Source organism: Papio anubis, chromosome 5 (assembly GCF_008728515.1).
Source record: "Papio anubis isolate 15944 chromosome 5, Panubis1.0, whole genome shotgun sequence".
In the NCBI taxonomy this organism is placed as follows: Eukaryota; Metazoa; Chordata; class Mammalia; order Primates; family Cercopithecidae; genus Papio; species Papio anubis.
The window spans coordinates 124,382,562-124,410,352 of NC_044980.1; the positions used below are offsets into that span (position 1 = coordinate 124,382,562).

The window sequence follows — 27,791 nt, forward strand, 5'->3', positions numbered from 1 at the left end:
AAAGATCTAAAATTGACAACCTAACATCACAATTAAAAGAACTAGAGAAGCAAGAGCAAACACATTCAAAAGCAAGCAGATGGCAAGAAATAACTAAGATCAGAGCAGAACTGAAGGAGATAGAGACACAAAAAACCCTTCAAAAAATCAATGAATCCACGAGCTGGTTTTTTGAAAAGATCAACAAAATTGATAGACTGCTAGCAAGACTAATAAAGAAGAAAAGAAAGAAGAATCAAATAGACACAATAAAAAATGATAAAGGGGATATCATCACCGACCCCACAGAAATACAAACTACCATCAGAGAATACTGTAAACACCTCTATGCAAATAAACTAGAAAACATAGAAGAAATGGATAAATTCCTGGACACATACACTCTCCCAAGACTAAACCAGGAAGAAGTTGAATTCCTGAATACACCAATAACAGGCTCTGAAACTGAGGCAATAATTAATAGCCTACCAACCAAAAAAAGTCCAGGACTAGAGAGATTCACAGCTGAATTCTACCAGAGGTACAAGCAGGAGCTGGTACCATTCCTTCAGAAACGATTCCAATCAACAGAAAAAGAGGGAATCCTCCCTAACTCATTTTATGAGGCCAACATCATCCTGATACCAAAGCCTGGCAGAGACACAATAAAAACAGAGAACTTTACACCAATATCCCTGACGAACACTGATGCAAAAATCCTCAATAAAATACTGGCAAACCGAATCCAGCAGCACATCAAAAAGCTTATCCACTATGATCAAGTGGGCTTCATCCCTGGGACGCAAGGCTGGTTCAACATATGCAAATCAATAAACGTAATTCATCACATAAACAGAACCAAAGACAAAAACCACATGATTATCTCAATAGATGCAGAAAAGGCCTTTGACAAAATTCAGCAGCCCTTCAGGCTAAAAACTCTCCAATAAATTTGGTATTGATGGAACATATCACAAAATAGTAAGAGCTAGTTACGACAAGCCCACAGCCAATATCATACTAAATGGGCAAAAACTGGAAAAATTCCCTTTGAAAACTGGCACAAGACAGGGATTCCCTCTCTCACCACTCCTATTCAACATAGTGTTGGAAGTTCTGACTAGGGCAATCAGGCAAGAGAAAGAAATAAAGGGTGTTCAAGTAGGAAAAGAGGAAGTCAAATTGTCCCTGTTTGCAGATGACATGATTGTATATTTAGAAAACTCCACTGTCTCAGCCCAAATTCTCCTTAAGTTGATAAGCAACTTCAGCCAAGTTTCAGGATACAAAATCAACGTGCAAAAATCACAAGCATTCTTATACACCAATAACAGACAGAGAGCCAAATCATGAGTGAATTGCCATTCACAATTGCTTCAAAGAGAATAAAATGCCTAGGAATCCAACTTACAAGGGATATGAAGGACCTCTTCAAGAAGAACTACAAACCACTGCTCAGTGAAATAAAAGAGGACACAAACAAATGGAAGAACATTCCATGCTCATGATAGGAGGAATCAATATCATGAAAACGGCCATACTGCCCCAGGTAATTTATAGATTCAATGCCACCCCCATCAAGCTACCAATGAGTTTCTTCACAGAATTGGAAAAAACTACTTTAAAGTTCATATGGAACCAAAAAAGAGCCCGCATTGCCAAGACAATCCTAAGCCAAAAGAACAAAGCTGGAGGCATCACGCTACCTGACTTCAAACTATATTACAAGGCTACAGTAACTAAAACTGCATGGTACTGGTACCAAACAGAGATATAGACCAATGGAACAGAACAGAGCCCTCAGAAATAATACAACTTTCTACAACCATCTGGTCAATCTTTGACAAACCTGACAAAAACAAGAAATGGGGAAAGGATTCCCTATTTAATAAATGGTGCTGGGAAAACTGGCTAGCCCTAAGTAGAAAGCTGAAACTGGATCCCTTTCTTACACCTTATACAAAAATGAATTCAAGATAGATTAGAGACTTCAATGTTAGACCTAAAACCATAAAAACCCTAGAAGAAAACCTAGGGACACAGGCATGGGCAAGGACTTTATGTCTAAAACACCAAAAATAATGGCAACAAAAGCCACAATTGACAAATGGGATCTAATTAAACTAAAGAGCTTCTGCACAGCAAAAGAAACTGCCATCAGAGTGAACAAGCAACCTACAGAATGGGAGAAAATTTTTGCAATCTCCTCATTTGACAAAGGGCTAATATCCAGAACCTACAAAGAACTCAAACAAATTTACAAGAAACAAACAAACAACCCCATCAAAAAGTGGGCAAAGGATATGAACAGACACTTCTCAAAAGAAGACATTTATGCAGCTAACAGACACATGAAAAAATGCTCATCATCACTAGCCATCAGAGAAATGCAAACCAAAACCACAATGAGACACCATCTCACACCAGTTAGAATGGCGATCATTAAAAAGTCAGGAAACAACAGGTGCTGGAGAGGATGTGGAGAAACAGGAAAACTTTTACACTGTTGGTGGGACTGTAAACTAGTTCGACCATTGTGGAAGACAGTTTGGCGATTCCTCAAGGATCTAGAACTAGAAACACCATTTGACCCAGCCATCCCATTACTGGGTATATACCCAAAGGATTATAAATCATGCTGCTATAAAGACACATGCACACATGTTTATTGCGGCACTATTCACAATAGCAAAGACTTGGAACCAACCCAAATGTTCATCAATGACAGACTGAATTAAGAAAATGTGGCACATATACACCATGGAATACTATGCAGCCATAAAAAAGGATGAGTTCATATCCTTTGTAGGGATGTGGATGCAGCTGGAAACCATCATTCTCAGCAAACTATTGCAAGAACAGAAAACCAAACACTGCATGTTCTCACTCATAGGTGGGAATTGAACAATGCAAACACTTCGACACACGAAGGGGAACATCACACACTAGGGCCTGTTTTAGGGTCGGGGGGGAGGCGGGAGGGATACCATTAGGAGATATAGCTAATGTAAATGACGAGTTAATGAGTGCAGCACACCAACATGGCACATGTATACATATGTAACAAATCTGCACTTTATGCACATGTACTCTAGAACATAAAGTATAATAAAAAAAAATGTGGCACATATATACCACAGAATACTATGCAGCCATAAAAAAGGATGAGTTCATGTCCTTTGTAGGGACATGGATGAAGCTAGAAACCATCATTCTCAGCAAACTATCACAAGGATAAAAAACCAAACACTACATGTTCTCACTCATAGGTGGGAATTAAACAATGAGAACACTTGGACACTAAGAAGGGGAACATCACACACCAGGGCCCATCATGGGGTGGGGAAAGGCGGAAGGGACAGCATTAGGAGATATACCTAATGTAAATGTCGAGTTAATAGGTGCAGCACACCAACATGGCACATGTATACATACGTAACAAACCTGCACGTTGTGCACATGTACCCTAGAAACTTAAAGTATAATAAAAAAAAAAAGTCACTCTAATGAAAATGTATTCATCAGCAGTCATTCAAATGCAAACGAAAACTATAATAAAATGGAAAAGAATGACTGAAATTAAGCAGCCAATAACTTTAAAAAGACTTATACTACTAAGTGTTGGTTAGAATGTGGAACAATAAGAACTCTCACACACCACTGGTGGGTGTGTAAATTAGTGCATCAACTTGGAATGCAACTTGGAATTAACAAAGCTTACTGTAGGCACACCCTGTTGTTGAGACAGTCAAGTGTAAAGGGGTTCCCAGAAAAATTTTAACTGGCCTCCACACTGGGAGAAACACACACAGGAGTGGAGCCACAGAAGTTTGTGCCCTTTGCTGTGAGGAGGAGGTTGGCCCCTCCTCTTCCTGCGTGGTACCTGGGATTCAATGTGCCAGGCGGGAAGCACACTAGCAGAAACTCTGGTTTTGCAGAGAATCCTTGCTTCCCCTTTTTCCTTTTTGCCCAATAAATTCCAATATTCTCATCCTTCAAAGTTTCTGTGAGCCTAATATTTCATGGCTGTGTAACAAGACCCAGCTCTTAGCTGAACTAAGGAGGAAGTCCTACAACACTGTGAGCCAACAATTCCTTGTTAGGTATATACAGCAGAAATGCATCCACATGTGCATCTAATATACAAAAATGTTCACAGCTGCATTACTTATAATAGCCCTCAACTAAGGTGTACATATCCACAGGCCAAAACTCTTCAGACATACAAGACTGATTAAAATTTAGGAAATTGGTGTTGAGGAAAGGTAAGAGAGTAGATTTAAGAAAAGGCATGAAGCTGCTTCTAGGTAATGACAATGTTCAATTTCTTGATATGGGTAGTGATTAGGCAAACATTCGATATATAGTATTCACTAACATGTAGACTTACGTTATCTGCACTTTTCCCCATATTATATTTCACAATAAAAGAGCAGCTTTTCTCTTTGACTTAGTGATTTGGGGGTCCTGAGATTTATTTTCCTTTCACAAACTCATTCACACAATTTTTGCTTCCCCTCTCAACAACTCTAAGCTCTGCTGGTTTGGAGGCTTAGTGTACAAAAGAGTATTGCTTCTACCAGTAAACACAACAATGGTTCCACTGAACTAGAGACTTCCACCCAGTCATTAAACCAACAGGCAGCAAAAGAGGTTAGTCCACTGGCCCATATGACTGATTCCAATTAGCAAAGGAATAATGGATTACTGCACAAAATGTAGGCAAGAGAGACTACATGTGGAACTTAGGCCATCCTCTTATGCTCCTGTTAGTACTTCCATGCCCACTATTAAAGATTAATGGGGCCAGGTGTGATGGCTCACACTGTAATCCCAGCACTTTGGGAGGCCAAGGTGGGTAGATCACTTGAGGTCAGGAGGTCAAGACCAGCCTGGCCAACATTGTGAAACTCCATCTCTACTAAAAATACAAAAATTAGCTGGGTGTGGTGGTGCACACCTATAGTCCTAGCTACTTGGGAGGCTGAAGCAGAGGGATTGCTTGAACCTGGGAGGCAGAGGTTGAGGTGAGCCAAGACTGAGCCACCGCACTCCAGCCTGGGCAATAGAGTGAGAATCTGTCTTTAAAAAGAAAAGAAAAGATACAATAAAGATTGGTGGAAAACAGTCAGGTGAAGTGGCTCACACCTGTAATCCTAGCACTCCGGGAGGCCAAGGCAGGCAGATCACTTGAGGTCAGGAGTTTTGAGACCAGCCTGGCCAACATGGTACCCTCTCTCCACAAAAAATACAAAAATTAGCCGGGCATGGTGGTGCACGCCTGTAATCCCAGCTATTTTGGAGACTGAGGCAGGAGAATCGCCAGAACCTGGGAGGCAGAGATTGCAGTGTGCTGGGATCACATCACTGCATTCCAGCCTGGGTGACGGAGAGAAGACACTGTCTTTAAAAAAAAAAAAAAAGGTTAATCAAAAACTACAGCAACCAAGAAAGAGGCAGGACAGTTGAAGACACATCAAAATTAAAGTTTTGTTCCAACCACAAAGTAAAGGACACAGAACAGCTGAAGTTTTACTTGAGGCAAGAAATACTGAATGGGTAGTGAAAGACAGAGATATCAAATATAGCCTTGTGTCCAATTATAGAAACAAGGACTGTAGTAGCTCTTTATATTTTCTCTTAGATTACTATATATATAGTATAAGATACTGAAGGTAAACTTTACAAGGTAGTCTTTAGTTAACAGAATATTCAGAGGCACTATGACAGATTATATACAAATATAGCTAGCAATGATTGTTGTGGTTGTGTGTCTCCTTATTTGGGCGAGAGGGTAAGAACTTCATTTGTATAAAGGATAGTTGCGTTTTGTTAGGTAGACACAGATCGTTGAATGGAATTTCAAATGTGTTTAGAAGCATTCATAAGGAAGCTGAGCAGCCAGGGGAGTGGACTGTGACAGTTATTTACTGCCTCTCCAAACATACTGGCTCTGGCTCTCAGCTTCAAATCTACCCTTTATTGCCCTACTTTGTGGTAAGGATGTGAATTGTGCAAACATTCTTCTTTGCTAGCTGAAAATGTTGCAGCTTTGTCAGCAGAGGGTGCTAGAGGAACACTGCAGTAAGAAAGTCTTTCCTCTGCAACTGGGGGGCTTCTGTTTCCTGTCCCCAGCTTCAGGGGCCATCTGCATCCTGGTAAGGGGGGTCTCCTACGTGCCATTCCTGGCCAGCAGTTCCCTTCCCCTTCCTGCCAGCCTTGACCAGATGACTGTGGAGCAGCTCTGTCCCAGAGCAATCCAGTGAACGTCTCTGCTATTTACTGGGCTGCAACTAAGATTCTTCAACAAAGTCTGAACTCTAGTCATGAGGAAAGGGTCTCCCTTTCAAATTTGTTTTGTCCGTGGGAATTTGCCCTCAGCTGTAGGGTATTCTGCTTTATCCTTTTTAGTAGCTCATCCCTTGAATTAGTTTAATTTTAAAATTAAACTTTACCTGCTCAGGCCAGGTGCAGCGGCTCATGTCTGTAATCCCAGCATTTTGGGAGGCCAAGGCAGGCAGATGACTTGAGGTCAGGAGCCTGAGACCAGCCTAGCCAACATGGTGAAACCATGCCTGTACTAAAAATACAAACATTAGCTGGGTGTGGTGGCACACACCTGTAATCCCAGCTATTCGGAAGGCTGAGGCAGGAGAATTACTCGAACCCAGAAGGTGCAGGTTGCAGTGAGCCAAGATCCTGCCACTGCCCTCCAGCCTGGGCAACAGCAACTCTGTTTCAAATAAAAAAAAAAAAAATTTAAAAAAAAATCAAACTTTACCTGTTCCAATTATGCTGTGGTTTCTGTATTCTGTCTGAAGAAGCCAAAAATTATTTGATGCTTAATATATGTTAAGCAGTATTCTAGGCAGTTTGTTATAGTAACTCACTAATCCTAAAATTGAATGTACAGTAGCCTATTATAAATTTTTCACACAAAAGATACAAATTCATTAATCAGTATTATTCTTTAGAATAAAATTCCATAATCATGTTTGCTGTAAAGTTTATGATTACATTAATGCATACCATGACTTTTTCTAAAATCTCATTCTATTTACTTAAAAAGATAAACTTCATTGTCTTGATCACAAACTAGTAATGAATTATTGCAGTTGATTAAGGGCTACTAAATGTCCTCACAGTAAATTCTTGACCATTCAGAACACAGCAGGAGTGTTCAAAAGAAAAATACTAATAATCTTTTTTTTTTTTTTTTTTTGAGACGGAGTCTCATTCTGTCGCCCAGGCTGGAGTGCAGTGGCCAGATCTCGGCTCACTGCAAGCTCCACCTCCCGGGTTTACGCCATTCTCCTGCCTCAGCCTCCCGAGTAACTGGGACAACAGGTGCCCGCCACCACACCTGGCTAGTTTTTTGTATTTTTTAATAGAGACGGGGTTTCACTGTGTTAGCCAGGATGGTCTCGATCTCCTGACCTTGTGATCCGCCCGTCTCGGCCTCCCAAAGTGCTGGGATTACAGGCTTGAGCCACCGTGCCCGGCCTATAATCTTAAACTATAACCGTAGGCAAATCAATCCAGCTTATTCAGTTCTCAGGGGCTAAAAATACAAATTCATTAATGTGAGATTCACAAATACAGGGAAAAGGAACAATGGCCAAAAAGCTCAAAAAAACCAGAACTACTATATATTTATAAATGCAGTCAACTACATGTGTTATTCAACTAGTCAATTAGCACATTTCATGCAAAGGCCAATGATGTAAAGTTTCAGGAGTCAAGGCATGACTTCTAAAATATTTAAATCGAGATGTCCCATATCCTGATATTTATGTTAAATAGTTATGCTACTAAATTAACTACAATCGGAAGTCTTACTTTCAAAGCCTAGAAATTTCTTCTCAACATTATGGGAAAAAAGTCACTAAAAATTACATTTATATGTCACTAAAGCATACGTTGAGGCCCCAAAATCTTAATAATTACTAACAGAATTCCACAATTGACCTTCTTTCCACCACCCTTCTCTTTTACGTAATAGTTATGATAATAATTAACAATTATTTTTAACTGCCAGGTACTGTTCTAAGAGCTTTATATAGAGTAAGTCATTTATTTCTCAGCATTAGCCTATGCTATGAAAGAAGTTGTATTATTATGATCATTTTACAAATGAACAAAGTAAGGCACAAAGAAATTAAGTAATCTGCCCAAGAAATAGTACAGCAGATATGAACTCATGGAGTCTGGCTCCAGAATGTGCCCTTATAGACTTCTGTTGAAAGCATCTGTAGTAGTTTCCTAACACCTCATGACAATACTTAAGTAGGTACCACTATTATTCCCATTTTTCAGTCAAGAAAACTAAAATTTGTCCCAAGTCACATAACTAGTGATGAAATCAGAATTGTAATCTAGTTGATTTACTACAAAAACCAATTTCTTAACTATTACATCACCTCTCTACATCCAATAATAGCAATGTATCAAAAACCCATTAGATAAATCAGCTCAAATAATACATAAAACTAATTTTTTTTTTTTTTTGGGAGACGGATTTCCGCTCTTGTTGCCCAGGCTGGAGTGTAATGGCATGGTCTCGGCTCACAGCAAACTCCACCTCCTGGGTTCAAGCAATTCTCCTGCCTCAGCGTCCCGAGTAGCTGGAATTACAGGTATGCGCCACCACACCCGGCTAATTTTGTATTTTTAGTAGAGACGGGGTTTCTCCATGTTGGTTAGACTGGTCTCGAACTCCCGACCTCAGGTGATCCGCCAGCATCAGTCTCCTAAAGTGCTGGGATTACAGGTGTAAGCCACCACACCCAGCTCCCATAAAACTAATTTTCAAACAGGAAGAAGATATCATGTCATGGTGTAAGCTTACAGATTATACCCCCAGAAATACAAAAGATTAACTGATTCCTGCCAAGTATTTCCAATGGTGCCAACAGGCAAAGACATTTAAAAGATGTATCACCTACTGAAAGAAAACATACATCCTATACAAAATAGTTTAATATTAACTTTGCCTGCCATATGTACTAAGCAGCAAATGTGAACGTACCTGCAAGGAGGCAAGACCATGGAGCCTTTCACAAGCACAGATCCAGAAAGTAGGATATACCAACATCTGGCAATCGTTTCTGAACTGTTTAAATAAATAAGTAAATAAATGAGTAAAATAACATACATGTTCATATGTGCATGAATTCAATATGAAATATATTCTGGTAATAGTACAAATAATTAAAAATTAAGTAACACTACTTAGAAATTTGGGATATTTTGCCTGTTGCCTAAGGTTTTATATAGACCACATTTACGTGAAATAAAAGTATAATCACTATCTTAAGATACATACTATAAAACACCAATACTTAAAGTGAATAAAGTACTTTGGAAATACATTTTAGCAAAAAACAACAATCACTGTTTATACTGTTCCTTGAAATAAATTTCAGTTTAATTAAAGCTTTAAAGCTAAGAAAGCAATTAACAAACACGTTTCCTAGAAAAAAAGAAAACAGAGAAGAATTATATCACACTTGTAGAAGAAAATAACATTTAATTCTGAAGTATATTAGCCCATACAAGTTGAAACTTGAATACAACAAAAAGATGAACAGAAAATAATTCTCAAATGTGATATGATTAAAGATAATACCTGTAATAGGTACCAGTACACACAGAAATGCATTACTATTTCAAGTAGTAAATGAACAAAAGATAAAAACAGACAATTCTTAACAGGTACACCAAACACACAGTCACTAGTAAACAGAAAATGCAAATGAAAACAATTCTAAAATACCAAATCCACACATAGTATCCATTTTACAGAGGCTGTGATAAAAATTTATTCACTGCTTACTAATACTGCAAATCAGAATCACCACAACCTTTTTTCCAAATCAATATAGGAATCCACAGCACAAGCCACAAGGATGTCATAACCTTTAGCTCCAACAATGTTATACCAAGGAATTTACCACAGAGAAATCATTCTTATTCTTCACAACAAAGTTTCAGATGAAGTTTTTCTTACTGTCTATGTTTTCTAATTTTCCTGTAATTATATGTGCAATAATAGAAATACAAATTATTATTAGTAGTGGGGCACTGCTACAAAGATATCTGAAAATGTAGAAGTGACTTTGGAACTGGGTAACGGGCAGAGGCTGGAACGGTTTGGAGGACTCAGAAAAAGACAGAAAAGATGTGGAAAAGTTTGGAACTTCCTAGAGACTTGTTGAATGCTTTTGACCAAAATGCTGATAAGTGATATAAACAATGAAGTCCAGGCTGAGGTGATCTCAGATGGAGATGAGAAACTTATTGGAAACTGGAGTAAAGGTCACTCTTGCTATGCTTTAGCAATAAGATTGGTGGCATTTTGCCCCTGCCCTAGAGATCTGTGGAACTTTGAAACTTGAGAGACATGATTTAGGGTATCTGGCAGAAGAAATTTCTAAGCAGCAAAGCATTCAAGAGGTGACCTGGCTGTTTCTAAAAGTGTACGTTCATATGCATGAACAAAGAGATTATCTGAAACGAACTTATATTTAAAAGGGAAGTAGGGCATAAAAGTTTAGAAAATTTGCAGCCTGATCATGCGGTAGAAAAGAAAAACCCGGCAGGGCGTGGTGGCTCAAGCCTGTAATCCCAGCACTTTGGGAGGCCGAGACGGGCGGATCATGAGGTCAGGAGATCGAGACCATCCTGGCTAATACGGTGAAACCCCGTCTCTACTAAAAAATACAAAAAACTAGCCGGGCGAAGTGGCGGGTGCCTGTAGTCCCAGCTACTCGGGAGGCTGAGGCAGGAGAATGGCGTGAACCCGAGAGGAGGAGCTTGCAGTGAGCTGAGATCCGGCCACTGCACTCCAGCCTGGGTGACAGAGCAAGACTCTGTCTCAAAAAAAAAAAAAAAAAAGAAAAAAAGAAAAGAAAAACCCATTCTCTGGGGAGAAATTCAAGCCTGCTGCAGAAATGTGCACAACAGGAGCCAAACGTTAATAGCCAAGAGAATGGGGAAAATGTTTCCAGGGCATTTCAGAGTCTTTCAAGGTAGCTCCTCCTATCACAGCCCCAGAGGCCAACCAAAAATGACTTCGTGGGCTGGGCCCAGGGCCCTGCTACTCTGTGCAGCCTCAGGACTTGGTGCCCTGCATCCCAGCTGCTCCAGCTCCATCCAGGGGCAGATTTATCCCATGCTGTTCTCATGATAGTGAGCTCTCACAAGATTTGCTGGTTTAAAAGTGTGTGGCCAAAAGGGGCCAATGATACAGTTAAGGTCATTGAATCAGAGGCTGCAAGCCCCAAGTCTTGGTGGCTTCCACATGGTGTTGGGCCTGTGGGTATGCAGAAGGCAAAAATTGAGGTTTGGGAATCTCTGCCTAGATTTCAGAGGATGTATGGAAATGCCTGGATATCCAGGAAGAAGTCTGCTGCAGAGGCAGAGCCCTCATGGAGAACCTCCACTAGGGCAGTGCAGAGGGAAAATGTGGGGTTGGAGCCCCCACATAGAGTCCCCACTGGGGCACTGTCTAGTGGAGCTGCGAAAAGGGGGCCATTGTCCTTCAGACCCCAGAATGGTAGACCCACAGTCTGCACTGAGAGCCTAGAAAAGCCACAGGCACTCAACACCAGCCCATGAAAGCAGCCACAGGGGCTGTACCCTGCACAGCCCAGAGGGGCAGAGCTGCCCAAGGCCTTGGGGGCCCACCACTTGCCTCAGCGTGCCCTGGATGTCAGACATAGAGTCAATGGAAATTATTTGGAAGCTTTAAGATTTAATGACTGCCCTGCTGGGTTTCGGACTAGCGTGGGACCTGTAGCCCCTTTATTTTGGCCAATTTCTACCATTTGGAGCAGAAGCATTTACCCCATGTCTATACCTCCATTGTATCTTGGAAGTAACTTGTTTTTTATTTTACAGGCTCATAGGTGGAAGGGACTTGCCATGTCTCAGATGAGACTTTGGACTTGGACTTTTAAGTTAATGTCAGATTGAGTTAAGACTTTTGGTTACTGCTGGAAAGGCATGATTGGTTTTCAAATGAGAAGGACATGAGATTTGGGAGGGGCCAGTGGTAGAATAATATGGTTTGGCTCTATGTCCCCACTCAAATCTCATGTCGAATTGTAATCCTCATGTTAGGGGAGGGGCCTGGTGGGAGGTGACTGGATCAGGGGGACAGATTTTCCCCCATGCTGTTCTCATGATAGTGAGTTCCACAAGATCTGACGGTTTAAGTGTGGCATTTCCCCCCATTGCATTCTCTCTCTCTCTCTCCTGCTCCACCATGGTAAGGAGTGCTTGTTTCCCCTTCACCTTCTGCTATGATTGTAAGTTTCCTAAGACCTCCCACTCATGCTTCCTGTGAAGCCTGTGGAACTGTGAGTCAAGCAAACCTCTTTTCTTCACAAATTACCCAGTCTCAGATAGTTCTTTATGACAATATGAGAATGGAGCAATACAGAGACCAAAGTTAATTTGCTATCAGCTTAAAATAGTGCATTATAACAAGACTCTTTATGCTAGCTCTATAGTAAACATAAAGAAAGAAATTACAGCAGATATACAAAGGAGAAAGAGAAAGGAAACAAAGTATAGCACCACAGTGAGCAACAAAACTACAGATGTGAACAAGAGAGAAAGAATGCTACAAAAAAAAAATCTATAAAACAACCAGAAAACCATTAACACAAAGGCAGCAATAAATCCTCACCTATAAATAACAGCCTTGAATGTGACTGGGTAAGTTCCTCCAATTAAAATATATAGAATGGCTGAGTGGATAATAAAACCCAAATGTATGCTGCCTATAACAGACTCACCTCACTGTTAAAGACAAACATAGATTGAAAGTTAAGGGATAGAGGTTGGGTGCAGTGGTTTACGCCTGTAATCCTAGCACTTTGGGAGGCCGAGACAGGAAGATCACCTGAGGTCAGGAGTTCAAGACCAGTGTGGCCAACATGGCGAAACCCTGTCTCTACTAAAAAATACAAAAATTAGCTGGGTGTGGTGGTGCACGCCTGTAATACCAGCTGTTTGGGAGGCTGAAGCACAAGATCACTTGAATACAGGAGGTGGAGGGTACAGTGAGTCACACCACTGTGCTCCAGCCTGGGGAACGGTGTGAGACTCTGTCTCACACACACAAAAAAATTAAAGGATAGAAAAAGACATCCATGTAAATGGAAACCCAAAGCAAACAGGAGTAGCCATGCTTACTTTAAGTCAAAAACTGTAAAAAGAGACAGAAAAGGTGATTATATAATGATAAAGGGATCAATTCAGCAGGAAGATATAACAATTACATTATTTATAATATATATTATATAATCATTATATAATATACAATTGTGTCTCATATATGTATTTACAGTATATATTAACACACACCCCGAACACTGGAGTGCCCAAGTCTGTAAAGCAAATATCATTAGATCTAAAGGGAGAGACAGACTATAATACAGTAATAGCAGGGAACTTGAACACCCCACTTTCAGCAATGGACAGATATACAGACCTCAAAATATACTACAAAGCTACTGCAACCAAAAAAGCATGGCACTGACATAAAAACAGACCAATAGAGCAGAATGGATATCCCAGAATTAAAGTCATGCATCTATAGACAACTGATTTTCAAAACAGGTGCCAAAAACACTTAGAAAATGTGTTATCTACTTGCAGAAGAATAAGACTAAACTACTTCTCACTATATACAAAAATCAACTCAAAATGGATTAAAGACTTAAATGTGAAACCTAAAACCATGAAATCTACTGGAAGAAAACAGGAGAAAATGCTTTACAACACTGTGCTAGGCAAGGATTTTTAAAGCGAAGACCTCAAAACACAGGCAACAGAAACAAAAACAGACAAATCTGATTACATCAAACCAAAAAGTTTTTGTGCAGCAAAGGAAACAACTGATAAAATGAATAGACAATCTACAGAAATAGGAGAGAATTGCAAACTATACATCTGACAATGGGTTAATATCCAGAATATATATAAAAAACTTAATAGCAAAAAAAAAAAAACTGATTAAAAATGGGCAAAATAGCTTAACAGACATTTCGAAAGGAAGATATAAAAAGAGCCAACAGGTATACGAAAAAATATTCAAATAAACTAATCATCAGGCAAATGCAAACCCAAACCACAACAAGACACCACTTCATTCCAATGAGAATGGCTACTATCGAAAAGAAAAAAGAAAACAAGTGTTGGCGAGGATTTCAGGAGAAGGGAACACTTATACACTGTTGGTGGGAACGTAAATTAGTAGTTATTATGGAAAACAATATGGAGGTTACTAAAAAAATTTAAAAATGGAACTTCTAGATGATCCAGCAATCCTACTACTGGATATATATCCAAAGGAAATGAAATCAGTATGTCAAAGAAATATCTGCACTCCCATATTTTACAATAGCCAAAATACAGACTCAACCTAAGTGTCCAACAATGAAAGAATAGATAAAGAAAATGGGGGTATATATACTCAATAGAATATCATTCGGCCATAAAAAGAATGAAATCCTGTCATCTGTAGCAACATGGATGAAAATGGAGGATAGTATGTTAAGTGAAATAAGACATAGAGAGAGAGGCAAATACTGCAGGATATCACTTATATGTGGAATCTAAAAAATAAAAAGTTGGTACCATAGAAGTAGAGTAGAAGAGTGGTTATCAGAGACTGGAGTGGGGAGGTGGGAGAGAAAGATGAGGAGAGGTTGGTTAGTGGGTACAAAGTTACAATAAAATAAGAAAAATAAGTTCTGGTGTTCTATTGCACAGTAGGATTATTACGGTTAACAGTAAAGTAGTGTATATTACAAAATAGCCAGAAGAGAGGCTTTTGAATGTTTTCACCACCAAAAAATGATTACATGTATGAGGTGATGGATATGCTAACTAGCCTAACTTGTACATTGTATAAACAACACATAACTGTATTGGAATACCAACTTGAACTCCATAAATATGTACAATTATAATGTGTCAATTAAAAAGTTAAAAAATTATCAACACTGCTGGAAATGAGACCAAATAACCTAAAACCCACAGGAAAAAAACCTGCTATATTTATTTCATTCAAGAAAAAAGAAAAACAGATGATGGATTAAACCAAAGAACTGGTATCTATGTAACAGAAATGAAAATCTAGAATTGAAAAACTACAATTAAAACTTAAAAATTCACGAGTGGGTACTTTAGAAACAGCAGAAGACAGAAATTCACAAATTAGAAAATAAGGCAGTAGAAAATGGGAGACTGGAGCACAGACAGAAAAAAGAACAGGAAGATGGAAAACAGTACAAAGGAAACACGGGACAAAATAAAGCAGGAAGGAGGAAAAAGAAAATAGGAAAGAAGCAATAATATAAAAAATATTCTATAAGAATTTTCCAAAATCGATGAAAGATATCAAATCAGGGTATCATGAAGATCTATAAACCCTAAACAGAATAAATACAAAGAAAATCCTACCTAGCAACGTTAGACACAACTTCTGAAAAGCAAAAAAGCAAGAAAAATCTCAGAAGCAGAGGAAAAAACATACTAACTGCAAAGGAGTAACAAGAACACTGATTACTGACTCTTCAACATAAACAGAAGCAAGAACATGATAAAACACCTTTAAAGTGTTACAGAAAAAACTGCTAGAACTGTTTATGTAGGAAAAACACCCTCCTAAAACACTGCTGCAAAGAATTAAAGAAGACTAAATAAATGGAAGAATATAGATGTTCGCAGATTGACAGATTCATTATAACAACAATGTCATTTCTCTCTGAATTGATTTATGAATTTAATGCTATCCTAATCCAAAGCCCACAGCCTCCCACAGGCTTTCTTGCGTATATCTGTGTGTGGAAATTGACAAGCTGATTCTAGAATTTACACAGAAAGGCAAAGCAACAATGATAGCCAAGACAATCTTGAAGAACAAGCCTGAGTACAAGCCTGAGTTGCTCTACTGAATACAAACTCATGCTATCAGATATCAAAACACACAGCTTAGGCCGAGCTTGGGGGCTGAAGCCTGTAATCTCAGCCCTTTTGGAGGCAAAGACGGGCGGATCCCTTGATGCCAGGGGTTTGAGACCAACCTGGCCTACGTGGTGAAACCCTGTTTTTACTAAATCCTGTCTCTACTAAAAATACAAAAAGTAGCCAGGCATGGTGGTCCACACCTGTGATCCCAGCTACTCGGGAGGCTGAGGCATGAGAATCACTTGAACCCAGGATGCAGAGGTTGCAGTGAGCCGAGATTTTGCCACTGCACTCCAGCCTGGGTGACAGAGTGAGATTGTCTCAAAAACAAACAACGACGACAAAAACAAACAAAAAAACCCAAACTACACAGCTTGACAGGGCAGTACTTACATGAACACAGGCATGACCAAAATAAACAAATGAGCAAAATAAACAATAAGCAAGTGAGCAATAAACAACTGAACAAAATAGAGACCACACAAAGTGGACACTGCACAGCTGGAGGGAAAAAGACAGTTTTTCAATAAATGGTGCTGAATCAACTGAACATCCATAGGGATACCTAATGAATCTTGCCAATAATAAATCCATGCTTTCAGTCAACAATTTACATTTTAGAAAATTTGTATCCATTACTGTGAGTTTAGCACTTCCCTAAACTTTTCAGAAGAGGCTGGTGGTGATATTAGCAATGCCATTTTTGATAAAGTATTTTTTTAAGTGCCAAAATGAGAAAAATTGAGAAATATTGAGGACCATCAATATTTTCCAAATGACCAACGCATGGCATTACAAAAATCAAACATAGAGAAATGACTGATTCAATGTGCAAGACAGACCAATTGTTTCTAATGCAACAGAGTAAAAAGTTCATGGATAAAGTCTCAGACCCCATGTTGAAACTAACCTGTAAGCAACTTGTCAAGTTTTGGTACTGTTTTAAAGAAGAATACCCAACTTATCTGAAAAGAACCTACCCCGCATTTGTTTTCGTTTTTTTTTTTAACAACTTCTCTGTAGGAAGAATTCTTTCATTCAAAACATATATCACAACAGACTGAATGCAGCAGATATAAGAATCCGACTAATATCAGAGACATTAGATTTGCTGAACTATAATTAAATCTTTTACGAAAATAGTTCTAATAAACGTTAATTGTGTTAACATGTAATGAGGCTGGGCGCAGTGGCTCATGCCTGTAATTCCAGCACTTTGGGAAGCCGAGGCAGACAGATCACCTGAGGTCAGGAGGTTGAGACCAGCCTGGCCAATGTGGTGAAACCCCGTCTCTACTAAAAATACAAAAATTAGCCAGACGTGGTGGCACGTGCCTGTAGTCTCAGCTACTTCGGAGTCTGAGGCAGGAGAATCGTTTGAACTCAGGAGGCGGAGGTTGTAGTAAGCCGAGATTGCGCCACTGCACTCCAGCCTGGGTGACAGAGCGAGATGAAAAGAATGAGACAAAAGAATGAGAAGAAAGGAAAGAAAGAGAGAGAGAGACAGAGAGAGAGACGGGACAGGACGGGACGGGACGGGACGGGAAGGGAAGGGAAGGGAAGGGAAAGAAAGGAAGGAAAAGAAAGAGAGAAAGGGGTGGGCGGGAGAGAAAGAGAGAGGAAAAGAAAAGAAAAGAAGAGAAGGAGGGAGGGAAGGAAGGAAGGAAAGGAAAAAACGTGATGGGTTTCTCATTAAATTCAAAATGACTAATAAATATTTTTAAAATTAAGAAAAATGAATCTTGAATTCTACCTCACATCACAAGTAAAATTCAATTCCAAGATGAATTGTAGATCTATATTTGAGAAACAAAACACCAAACTTTTAGAGGAGAAACAAAATCTTCACAATCATGAAGAAAGGAAAGATTTGACTTTTTAAAAAAAGGACACAAAAGGCCCTAATCACAAGGGGACAAGTTGAGAAAGGAATTACTCTTCCTCAAAAGATGCCAATAATGGAGCAAAAAGAGTTGTGTTTAGTGGTGTATGCCTGTAATCCTCGGGAGTCTGAAGCAGGAGGATCTCTTGAGCCTAGGAGTTCAAGATTTGGCCTGGGCAACACAGGAAACCCCATTTCAAAAAAAAAAAAAAAAAAAAGGCCAGGTGCTGTGACTCTCGCCTGTAATCTCAGCACTTTGGGAGGCCGAGGTGGGTGGATCACCTGAGGTCACGAATTCAAGACCAACCTGACCAACAGGGTGAAACCCCATCTCTACTAAAAATACAAAAAATTAGCTGGGCGTGGTGGCAGACGCCTATAATCCCAGCTACTCAGGAGGCTGGGGCAGGAGAATCGCTTGAACTCAAGAGGCAGAGGTTGAAGTGAGTTGAGATCACACCACTGCACTCCAGCCTCAGCGACAAGAGCGAGACTCCATCTCAAAAAAAAAAAAAACACCCAGAAAAAAGGAAAAGTGGCACAGTGGATAACAGAATATACATACCCAACAAAGGACTTCCATTCAGAATTCAAAAAGAACTTTTATAAATCAATAGAAATGATACTGACAACCCAATTAATAAAAGAAGCTATCTAAATACCTGATAGAAACATAAAGGTCATTCATCATCATTAGTAATAGGGAAATGTAAAATAAAATCACAATGAGCTAACATAACGTAATCAGCAGCCGAGTAGCAAAAATTCAAAATAAGCAAACAATAAAACACAAATATTAAGGGCTGTCAAACATGTAGAGCAACTGGAACTTAACTATACTGAGCTAATGGTTATTAAAATTGGTACAACTGGCCGAGCGCGGTGGCTCATGCCTGTAATCCCAGCACCTTGGGAGGCTGAGGCAGGCAGATCATGAGGTCAGGAGATCGAGACAATCCTGGCTAACACAGTGAAACCCTGTCTCTACTAAAAATACAAAACAAAACAAAAAAATTAGCTGGGCGTGGTGGTGGGCGCCTGTAGTCCCAGCTACTCAGGAGGCTGAGGCAGAGAATGGCATGAACCCAGGAGGCGGAGCTTGCAGTGAGCTGAGATTGCGCCACTGCACTCCAGCCTGGGTGACACAGTGAGACTCCATCTCAAAAAAAAAAAAAAAAAAATTCATAAAACTAATTTTAAAAAACAGTCACATTCTCCTGAATTTTTGAACATGCACATTTCCACTACAGTCATGCCTTACTTAATGATGGTGATACTTTCCGAAAAATGCATCATTAGATGATTTCATCATGTGAACATCATAGAGTATACTTAACACAAACCTAGAAGATGGTATAGCCTACTATACACCTAGGCTATATGGTATATAGTCTATTGCTCCTAGTGCACATACCTGTACGGCATGTTACTCTACTGAATATTGCATGCAACTGTGACACAACAGTCCATCACTGACTGAAACAACGTTATGTGGCACATGACCATAATTTTATTCCTAAGAATATCCTCAACAGGAGTAAGCAATAAGGGCACAAAAATAACACAATGTTAATAGAAACTGTATTATTTATCATACTGAAAACTAGAAATTGGCCGGGCGCAGTGGCTCACACCTGTAATTCCAGCACTATGGGAGGCTGAGGCAGGTGGATCACCAGAGGTCAGAAGTTCGAGACCAGCTTGAACTTCACCAACATGGTGAAACCTCATCTCTACTAAAGATACAAAAAGTAGCCGGGCGTGGCGGCTAATGCCTGCAAACCCAGCTACTTGGGAGGCTGAGGCAGCAGAATCACTTGAACCTGGGAGGTGGAGGTTGCAGTGAGCCGAGATTACACGACTGCACTCCAGCCTGGGTGACAAGAGCGAAACTCCATCTCAAAAAAAAACCAAACAAACTTTTAAAAAAAGGAAAACTAGAAATAACCCAACTATGAACAGTGGAAGGGAGAAACAAATCATTATTTGCACACAATTGTATACTGTACAGCAGTGAAAAAGAACACATGCAAAAACATAGAAAAATTTGGAAATTTATTAAGTAAAAAAGCCTCACCAAAGGATTCTCTCTATAGTAAGTTCAATAAGTGGCAAAACTAACCTATAGTGATACAAGTCAGAATTGTGATTACCTTTCCAAAAGAAAGTTGATGAGAGCCTTCTGGAAAACTGATATCTTTATTTTCATGTTAGTTATCATTACACATTTAGTGTATATTTATTAAAATTCATTGCATTGTACACTTTTGGTGTATTCTATGTATGTTATATACTTCATGGTTTATGAATTTTTTCATAAATTGTCCCAGAATCAAATCAATTTCAATGCTAAGAGTTAAAATTTAAACATAAAAGTCATTAGTTTAAGTGAATTATAGAAATACTTACCAAAAGAGAACCTGATTGCCACTGTATCTCTCATAGCGTGCTCTTGCAGACATTAACCTATTAAAAAAAATTGAAGATTTTATCTTACATTTTGTTTTTAAAATTGTTGTAATTACAACAGAAAATGACCAGATCTACCAGCATGTTTTCACCAAAGTACAAAGAGTTTAGAAATATATCTATATTTTATATATATAATGCAATAATATAGATAATATTCAGTGGCATCAACCATAATACTCTTTATGTACATTATAAAATCTGTCAACTCACATCAAAAGTTTTCATTACAAAAAATATACATTTGTCTGATTCACTACTGAATCCTCAGTGTGAAGAGCAGTTACTGGCAGAGGCATGTACATACAAAAAAATTGCTGAATATATAAATCAGTTTGCAATAAAAAATACTTTGAGTATTACAAAATGCTAATTTTTCAGTTTTCTTTCTTCCTAATTATTTGGCATATACTAACAGCTGAATTACGTTATACAGAAAACATATAATGAATAATAAATCCCTAACAATTATATTTTATCAATCTGGTCAATAACCAGAAACTTGATGAATACCCAGGAAAAGTCACTGGATAAGCTGTTCATGGTGGGAACACACGTTTAATTAAAATATTATATAGTTAAGTGTTTTATAGCACTCCAAAGTGTTTTTATAAATATAATCATAATGATATATGATAACCAGGACAGATAGCCAGCCAATTTTTCAGAAGAAAAAAATGAGGTTCAGAAAGTTTATGGGTCTCGTCCATAGGAGCTTAGGCCAAATCAAGGTTACTGCTCCTTCCACATTAATACAACACTATAATACAACATACCATACCCAGCCGAAGCATTTGGCATAATAAATACCAATACACACTACAAAAAGATAACAGGAGTTTTGTCTTTACTAGCCAGCACACCCTCAGCACTGTGTTTTGCTTTAGGTACTTATTTTCATTTAATCCTTGAAATACTTCAACAAAGATACTACCATTACCCCTATTTTATTGAAGACAAAACCGCAGCTAAATGTTCGTTCTAACTTAAGGTCCCATGGCTAAGAAAAACTGAAATAAGAAAAACAAATTCAGTTTTTACTGTCACTGTTTTTCCCCAAATCCAAAATCACCCCTACCAAAATATAAACTACAGGAAACCAGGGATCTAATCTATAATGTATATACCAAGGCCTTAAAACAATAAGGAATATAAAGGTGCTTAACAAATATGTGGTGAATAAATGAATGAATGGCTATACAGCGTGTGCTCTTAAATACAGAACCACACTTACCTAAGCTGATGTTCCCTGAGATTTGATAATATTTCCATTCCATGAAGATAAGAATAAATAGTATTTAAGTCCTGTAGAACAGAAGAAAAAAATTAGATTATTTTTCAAATATACTGTTTAAAATATAAGGCACCCCACAATACTGATTTTAAACAGTCACTTATAGCAGAGCAGTTAACTATGGAAAAATCATAAAACCTCTGAATCATAAAAGATTTCAAAAGGCAGAGAAGAGATCCCCTCAGCTCTCAAAGGAACTCCTCTTCAACATGACCAATGGCCTCTATTCATTCGAACAATGCCAGAACCCCAAAATCATTATTTTATATGGAAGTATATTAATTCGTTATTTCACTTCTAAGCAGATGTAAACTTTTCTTCTTTAGTGGCCTCTAAATATTTGATATCCAATATCCTGACTGACACCTTTAGAGACGACCCAGTTTATCAATATTCCTCTTAAAATATGACTTTCTAAAGAATTTCTCTCTAAAGAGACTCAAAATGACATAATCTACCACTAAATAAAAAAGATTTCCAATGGTACAATCCTATAACTAGGCAGTAAAACAACAACAAAAACCTCAGGATGACATAGTATAACCTCAACTAAGAGCAGCGGCATAGCAGAAGAAAGTGGAAAGACTCTACAGATCCTTGACAGCAAATGGTATTGTACCACTGAAGTTATAAGATTAAAAGCAGACAAGCTTAAATTCGTTATAAAAAATATACTTCCTATTTCCTATAAAGAATAATGCCTTTATACCAGGGCAAACTACTTCTAAACACTGCCTTCCCACTCTGATATGCAACTGGCCAAGAAAATTATCAGATAGTAGTGGGGGTAGTGGGGGACAAACTAAAGACAACTTATTTTCTAGTAGGTTAATAAGACAATATGGAGCCATTAATAAAAACAGCAAGCTAGGCCGGGCACGGTGGCTCACGCCTGTAATCCCAGCACTTTGGGAGGCTGAGGCGGGCGGATCACGAGGTCTGGAGATTGAGACCATCCTGGCTAACACGGTGAAACCCCGTGTCTACTAAAACTACAAATAATTAGCCAGACGTGGTGGCAGGTGCCTGCAGTCCCAGCTACCTGGGAGTCTGAGGCAGGAAAATGACGTGAACCCGGGAGGCGGAGCTTGCAGTGAGCCGAGATTGTGCCACAGCACTCCAGCCGAGACTCCGTCTCAAAAAACTAAGATAAGACAAGACAAGACAAGACAAGACAAGATGATAAGATAAGATAAGATAAGATAAGATAAGATAAGAGCAGCAAGGTGAGCACAGTGGCTCACACCTGTAATCCCAGCACTTTATGAGGCCAAGGTGGGTGGATCACTTGAGACCAGCCTGGGTAACATGGTGAAACTTGTCTCTACAAAAAATTTTTAAAAATTAGCCAGGCTTGTGGTACACGTCTGTAGTCCCAGCTACTTAGGAGGCTGAGGTGTGGGGGATGGCTTGATCCTGGCAAGAGGAAGTTGCAGTGAGCCGAGATCGCACCACTGCACTCCAATCTAGGTGACTGAGACTCCATCTCAAAAAAAAAAAAAAAAAAAAAAAAAAAGCAATAATCTCTAATTCCAAAGATAACAACTGCCAATTAACCACAGTGGACTGACAACCACACTTTTTTCTGCTAAATCCTTACTAAAATGACAGTGAAAAAGATGTTTAAGTATACAAAAATAAAGATTTGAATAGGTTAAAAGAAAGGTCTACCAAATTTTAGAAGACAGCAGATGAAGCATTGATATGGTAAACTGTATTTCCAAAGATGGCCACAGAGATATTTATTATCCCATATGCTCTTGTGCAGTGCAGTCTTGCCTGTAACCCATCAAAAACTGGAATCTATGTGCCCTCCCCACAGATGTGAGTTGGCTCTGTGACTAGTTCTGACCAAAAGAATAGAGGTGAGGTTGTATAAGAGAGTCAAGTACCCTGAGACCATTAATGTTGTGAAGAGCCTCAGCTAGCCTTGGGGAGACAGAAAGGCCACATGGAGTAACACCAAGGTACTAGATAAGTAAGTTATGCCTTCCTAGAGCACCTTAGAACTACCAACTGAATGGAACTAAAAGAATGATCCCAACTGAGGCTCTATAGGATAGAAGAACCAACCACCCAGCCAGAACCTGCTGAATGCAGGTAATAAACAGATTCATGGCAAAAGTGTGGCTTATAGTGGGCCCAATGAGTCTGCAGATCCACCTAATAATGGTCATTCTCCACTCCCTCAGTTTATAATTAGAATTTATACACTTGGCAGTTAGAATACCCTCCATAATGGGTCCATGACCTGTGTGGTAAAAGCCATCATAATGGAAAAAGCCAAGTGGAAACCTCTGCCCCATTCCCCAGAACAAGACAGTAAATAAAAGACTATTTCTTCCAGAGGGGCACAGAATAAAGACTAGTGCCACCAGTAAAGAATTAGAAGTACGCAGAGGTAATAGTTTCCATTGTTTTCTATTTAATTCATGGAGAAAGCAGACAGATCCTGAAAAATGACTGTGCAGACTACCACAGAATGAACCAAATTCTAGCCCTAATCATAGCCTGCAGTCTCAGACATAATATTGCTGCTGAAGCTGATTAAGCCTCAAGTACTGATGTGGTGTTACTTTCCATTCCAATTAGAAGATCAGAAAAATCTGCATTCATGTGGGGCAATATTAACTTACAGTTTTATCTTAGGACTCTTTTAACTCTCCCGCTCTCTGTCATAACAGTCAGTGGGAGTTGGGTGGGGAACAGACATCTAAACCTCCTGATCTATTTACATATATTGCAACATGCTGATTGGACAGAATGAACAAAAGAATGCGCTAGAGGTCACTGGTACCCTAAAGTCCTTGGTAACACACATGTGGCTCCAGAAGATGGGAGATAAACACTATGAAGATTCAAAAGATCTGCCACTTCAGTGAAGTTTTTAGGGATACAGTGGTTAGGGGCATGTCAGGATATCTCCTGCAATGTAGAAGTGACTGGTTTAGGTGAAGATAAAATAAGAGGAACTAGACTTACCCATCACCTAAAACAACTAAACACACAACAAAAAAGACAAATATATAAAACATTTTTCATAAGATAGGACATCAGGAAATACCTAAAGTGAAGTAAAGATCTACCTGAAAAAATCATAGTAGTAGTCCTGAACCAGGACTGATTCTTCCTTTCTCATTGACATTTAGCAATGTCTGGAGTTATTTTAGGCTGTCACAGATTTGAGGGAGTGGTGCTACTGGCATCATGTAGGTAGAAGAGATATTGCAAAACACAGCCACGCCCATTCATTTACCTATTGGCTATGGCTCTTTTCATGCTATAAAAACAGAGTTAAGCAGTTGTAATAAAAATTACCTGGGCCACAAAACCTAAAATATTTACTATTTAGCCCTTTATAGAGAAAGTCTGTTAATCCTGGATAAGAATGTCTGTATTTTAATTCCTATCAGTTATGAAATGCTGGGAATATTCCTGAAATCCAAGTTCCCAGATGCCAGCCGCCAAAAGACAACTTTACAAATAGGTCTTCCTAAGGACAGCAGTCTCAGATCTGTTCTATTAACTTTTTTTTTTAAAGGCTAATATTGAAGTTATATTCAGGAACGGCCTTAAAAGAAAGAGAAAAGGAAAAATCTCCTCAGTGGGTACAGTTGTGAGTAGCAGATGTGGGTCATGTTAAAGGATAGCAGCTGCTATGGTTTGGATGTGGTTCGTCCCTGCCAAAACTCATACTGAAATTTGATCCCCAATGTAGCAGTGTTAGCAGGTGGGACCTAGCAGGAGGTGTTTGGGTCATGGGGGTGGATCCCTCATGAATAGATCAATGCCTGTCTGAGGGGGCAAATGAGTTATCACTCTCACAGAAATCAGTTGATTCCCCTGAAAGAGGATTGTTAAACAGAGTTTGGCTTCCTTGGTTTCTCTCTCTTGCTTTCTCTCTTACCATGTGATCATTTTTTGCAGCATGAACATGGCTCACTGCAGCCCCGACCTCCTGGGCTCAAGCAATCCTCCCACCTCAGCCTCTGAGTAGCTGGGACTACAGGCACATGCACGTGACACCATGCCCATCTAGTTTTATTTATTTATTTATTTATTTTATTTTTTGTAGAGACGAGGTCTTGCTTTGCTGCCCACACTGGTCTCGAACTCCTGGGCTCAAGCAGTTCTGCCTTGGCCTCCCAAAGTGCTGAGATTACAGGCGGGAGCCACTGCGCCCAGCCTGCCATGTGATCCTCTTGCACAAACTTGCTCCCCTTTCAAGCAGCCTGAGGCCCTCATTGGATAGAGGTGGCCTGTCTAGAACCTTCCAGCCACCAGAATTGTGAGCCAAATAAAGCTCTTTCTTTATAAATGACCCAACCTCAAGTATTCTGTTATAGCAACACAAAACAGACTAAGACAGTGGCCCAAAGTGAAAATATATGTAAATTCCAGTGCATGGATGTCTGGTTAGGGGTCTAGAAGGAAAAAGACAAAAAGATCAGGGACAAGGAGGGATCAGGTAAAGACACAGGATAGAGACATGGGAATGGGCACAAAGTGTATAAAGTTTTCTGTATTCCACACTAATGCCCACCAAAAAGCATTAAACATGGAAGAGGCGCTGAACAACCACGAAGATAAAATAGGATATCCCAGAACTGGTACAATTAATACATGAGTAGACTGATCACAATGACACTAGATAGAGGCTACACATGGGACCAACAATATAAACTTCCACTTATCAAGGTCTGTCTAGCTACTGCTACTTCTGAATGTCCAACCTGTCAGCAACAGAGACCAACCAAATGAGTTCCTGATATGATTCTATTATTCAAGAAGAGCAACCAGTCATTTGATAACAAGTAGACTATATCAGGTGTCTCTCATCCCAGAAGGGCCAGTAGTTCATTTCACAGTGATAGATATCTATATTTTGGGTTTGGGTTTATCTTACTTACCTCAGAGGTTCAGCCAGGATCATAATCCAGGGACTTGCAGAATGTCTGAACCACAGGACTAGAATCCTACACACCAGAGAGTCCAACCAGTGGACCCAATTCAAAGCAAATACAGTGAGAGGTGGCAATGTGCTAGCAGCCCTCGCCCTCGGCTCCTCCTCGGCATCCACTCTGGCCCTCAAGGAGCCCTGCAGCCTGCCACAGCACTGTTGGAGCCCCTCTCTGGGCAGGTGGAGGCTGGAGCCGCCTCCCACACCTCCCAGGGAGGTGTGGAGGTAGAGTGGCGGGCGGGAACCGGGGCGTTTCTGCAGCGCAGGCGCAGGCTCAGGGGGCCCAGCACACGCCGGCCCACGGCAGTAAGGGGCTTAGCACCCAGGCCAGCAGCGGCAGAGGGTGCCGGCCCTGCGGGGCAGGGCTGGGGACCTGCAGCCCGCCATGCCCAACCCCCCGCCCCCACGGGCTCCCCCGGGGCCCAAGCCTCCCTGATGAGCGCCGCCCCCTTGCACCACGACACTCGGTCCCCAACAACCGCCCAGGAGCTGAGCAGTGCGGGTGCACAGTGCAGGACTGCAGGTAGCTCTGCCTGTGGCCACGGTGAGGAATCCACTGTGTGAAGCCAGCTGGGCTCCTGAGTCTGGTGGGGACCTGAAGAACTTTTATGTCTAGCTAAGGGATTGTAAATGCACCAATCTGCACTCTGTGTCTAGTTCAGGGTTTGTAAATGCACCAATCAGCACTGTGTGTCTAGCTCAGGGTTTGTAAATACACCAATTGGTACTCTGTATCTAGCTAACCTAGTGGGGACTTCCAGAACTTTTACATCTAGCTAGAGGATTGTAAATGCACCAATCAGCACCCTGTCAAAACGGTCCAATCAGCTCTCTGTAAAATGGATCAATCAGCAGGATGTGGGTGGGGCCAGATAAGGGAACATAAGCATGTTGCCCAAGCCAGCCAGGAGCAACCCACTCGGGTCCCCTTCCACACTGTGGAAGCTTTCTTTCACACTTTGCAATAAATCTTGCTGCTGCTCACTCTTTGGGGCCATGCCTCCTTTAAGAGCTGTAACACCACGAAGGTCTGCAACTTCACTCCTGAAGCCAGCGAGACCACGAACCCACCAGGAAGAACGAATTAAGTCCAGATGTGCCGCCTTTAAGAGTTTTAACACTCACCGCGAAGGTCTGCAGCTTCACTCCTGTCAGTGAGACCATGAACCCACCAGAAGGAAGAAGCTCCAGACACATCTGAACGTCTGAAGGAACAAACTCTG

At 40.1% G+C, this 27,791-nt stretch overlaps 1 protein-coding gene across 14 annotated transcripts in view; it reads right to left on the bottom strand.

Annotated features, from left to right (window-relative positions):
- Window positions 1-27,791, bottom strand: part of RAPGEF6 (Rap guanine nucleotide exchange factor 6) — a 211,261-nt gene that overhangs the window by 157,503 nt on the left and 25,967 nt on the right. For all 14 annotated transcript variants that reach the window (XM_031666770.1, XM_031666773.1, XM_031666774.1 and 11 more), the window contains exons 2-4: window positions 21,549-21,619; window positions 20,255-20,311; window positions 9,008-9,091 (exon numbers count right to left, since the gene is read on the bottom strand). In XM_031666770.1, the coding sequence (XP_031522630.1) occupies window positions 9,008-9,091; window positions 20,255-20,311; window positions 21,549-21,586 (179 nt within the window). In that variant the 5' untranslated portion in view covers window positions 21,587-21,619. The remainder of the gene's footprint in view (window positions 1-9,007; window positions 9,092-20,254; window positions 20,312-21,548; window positions 21,620-27,791) is intronic.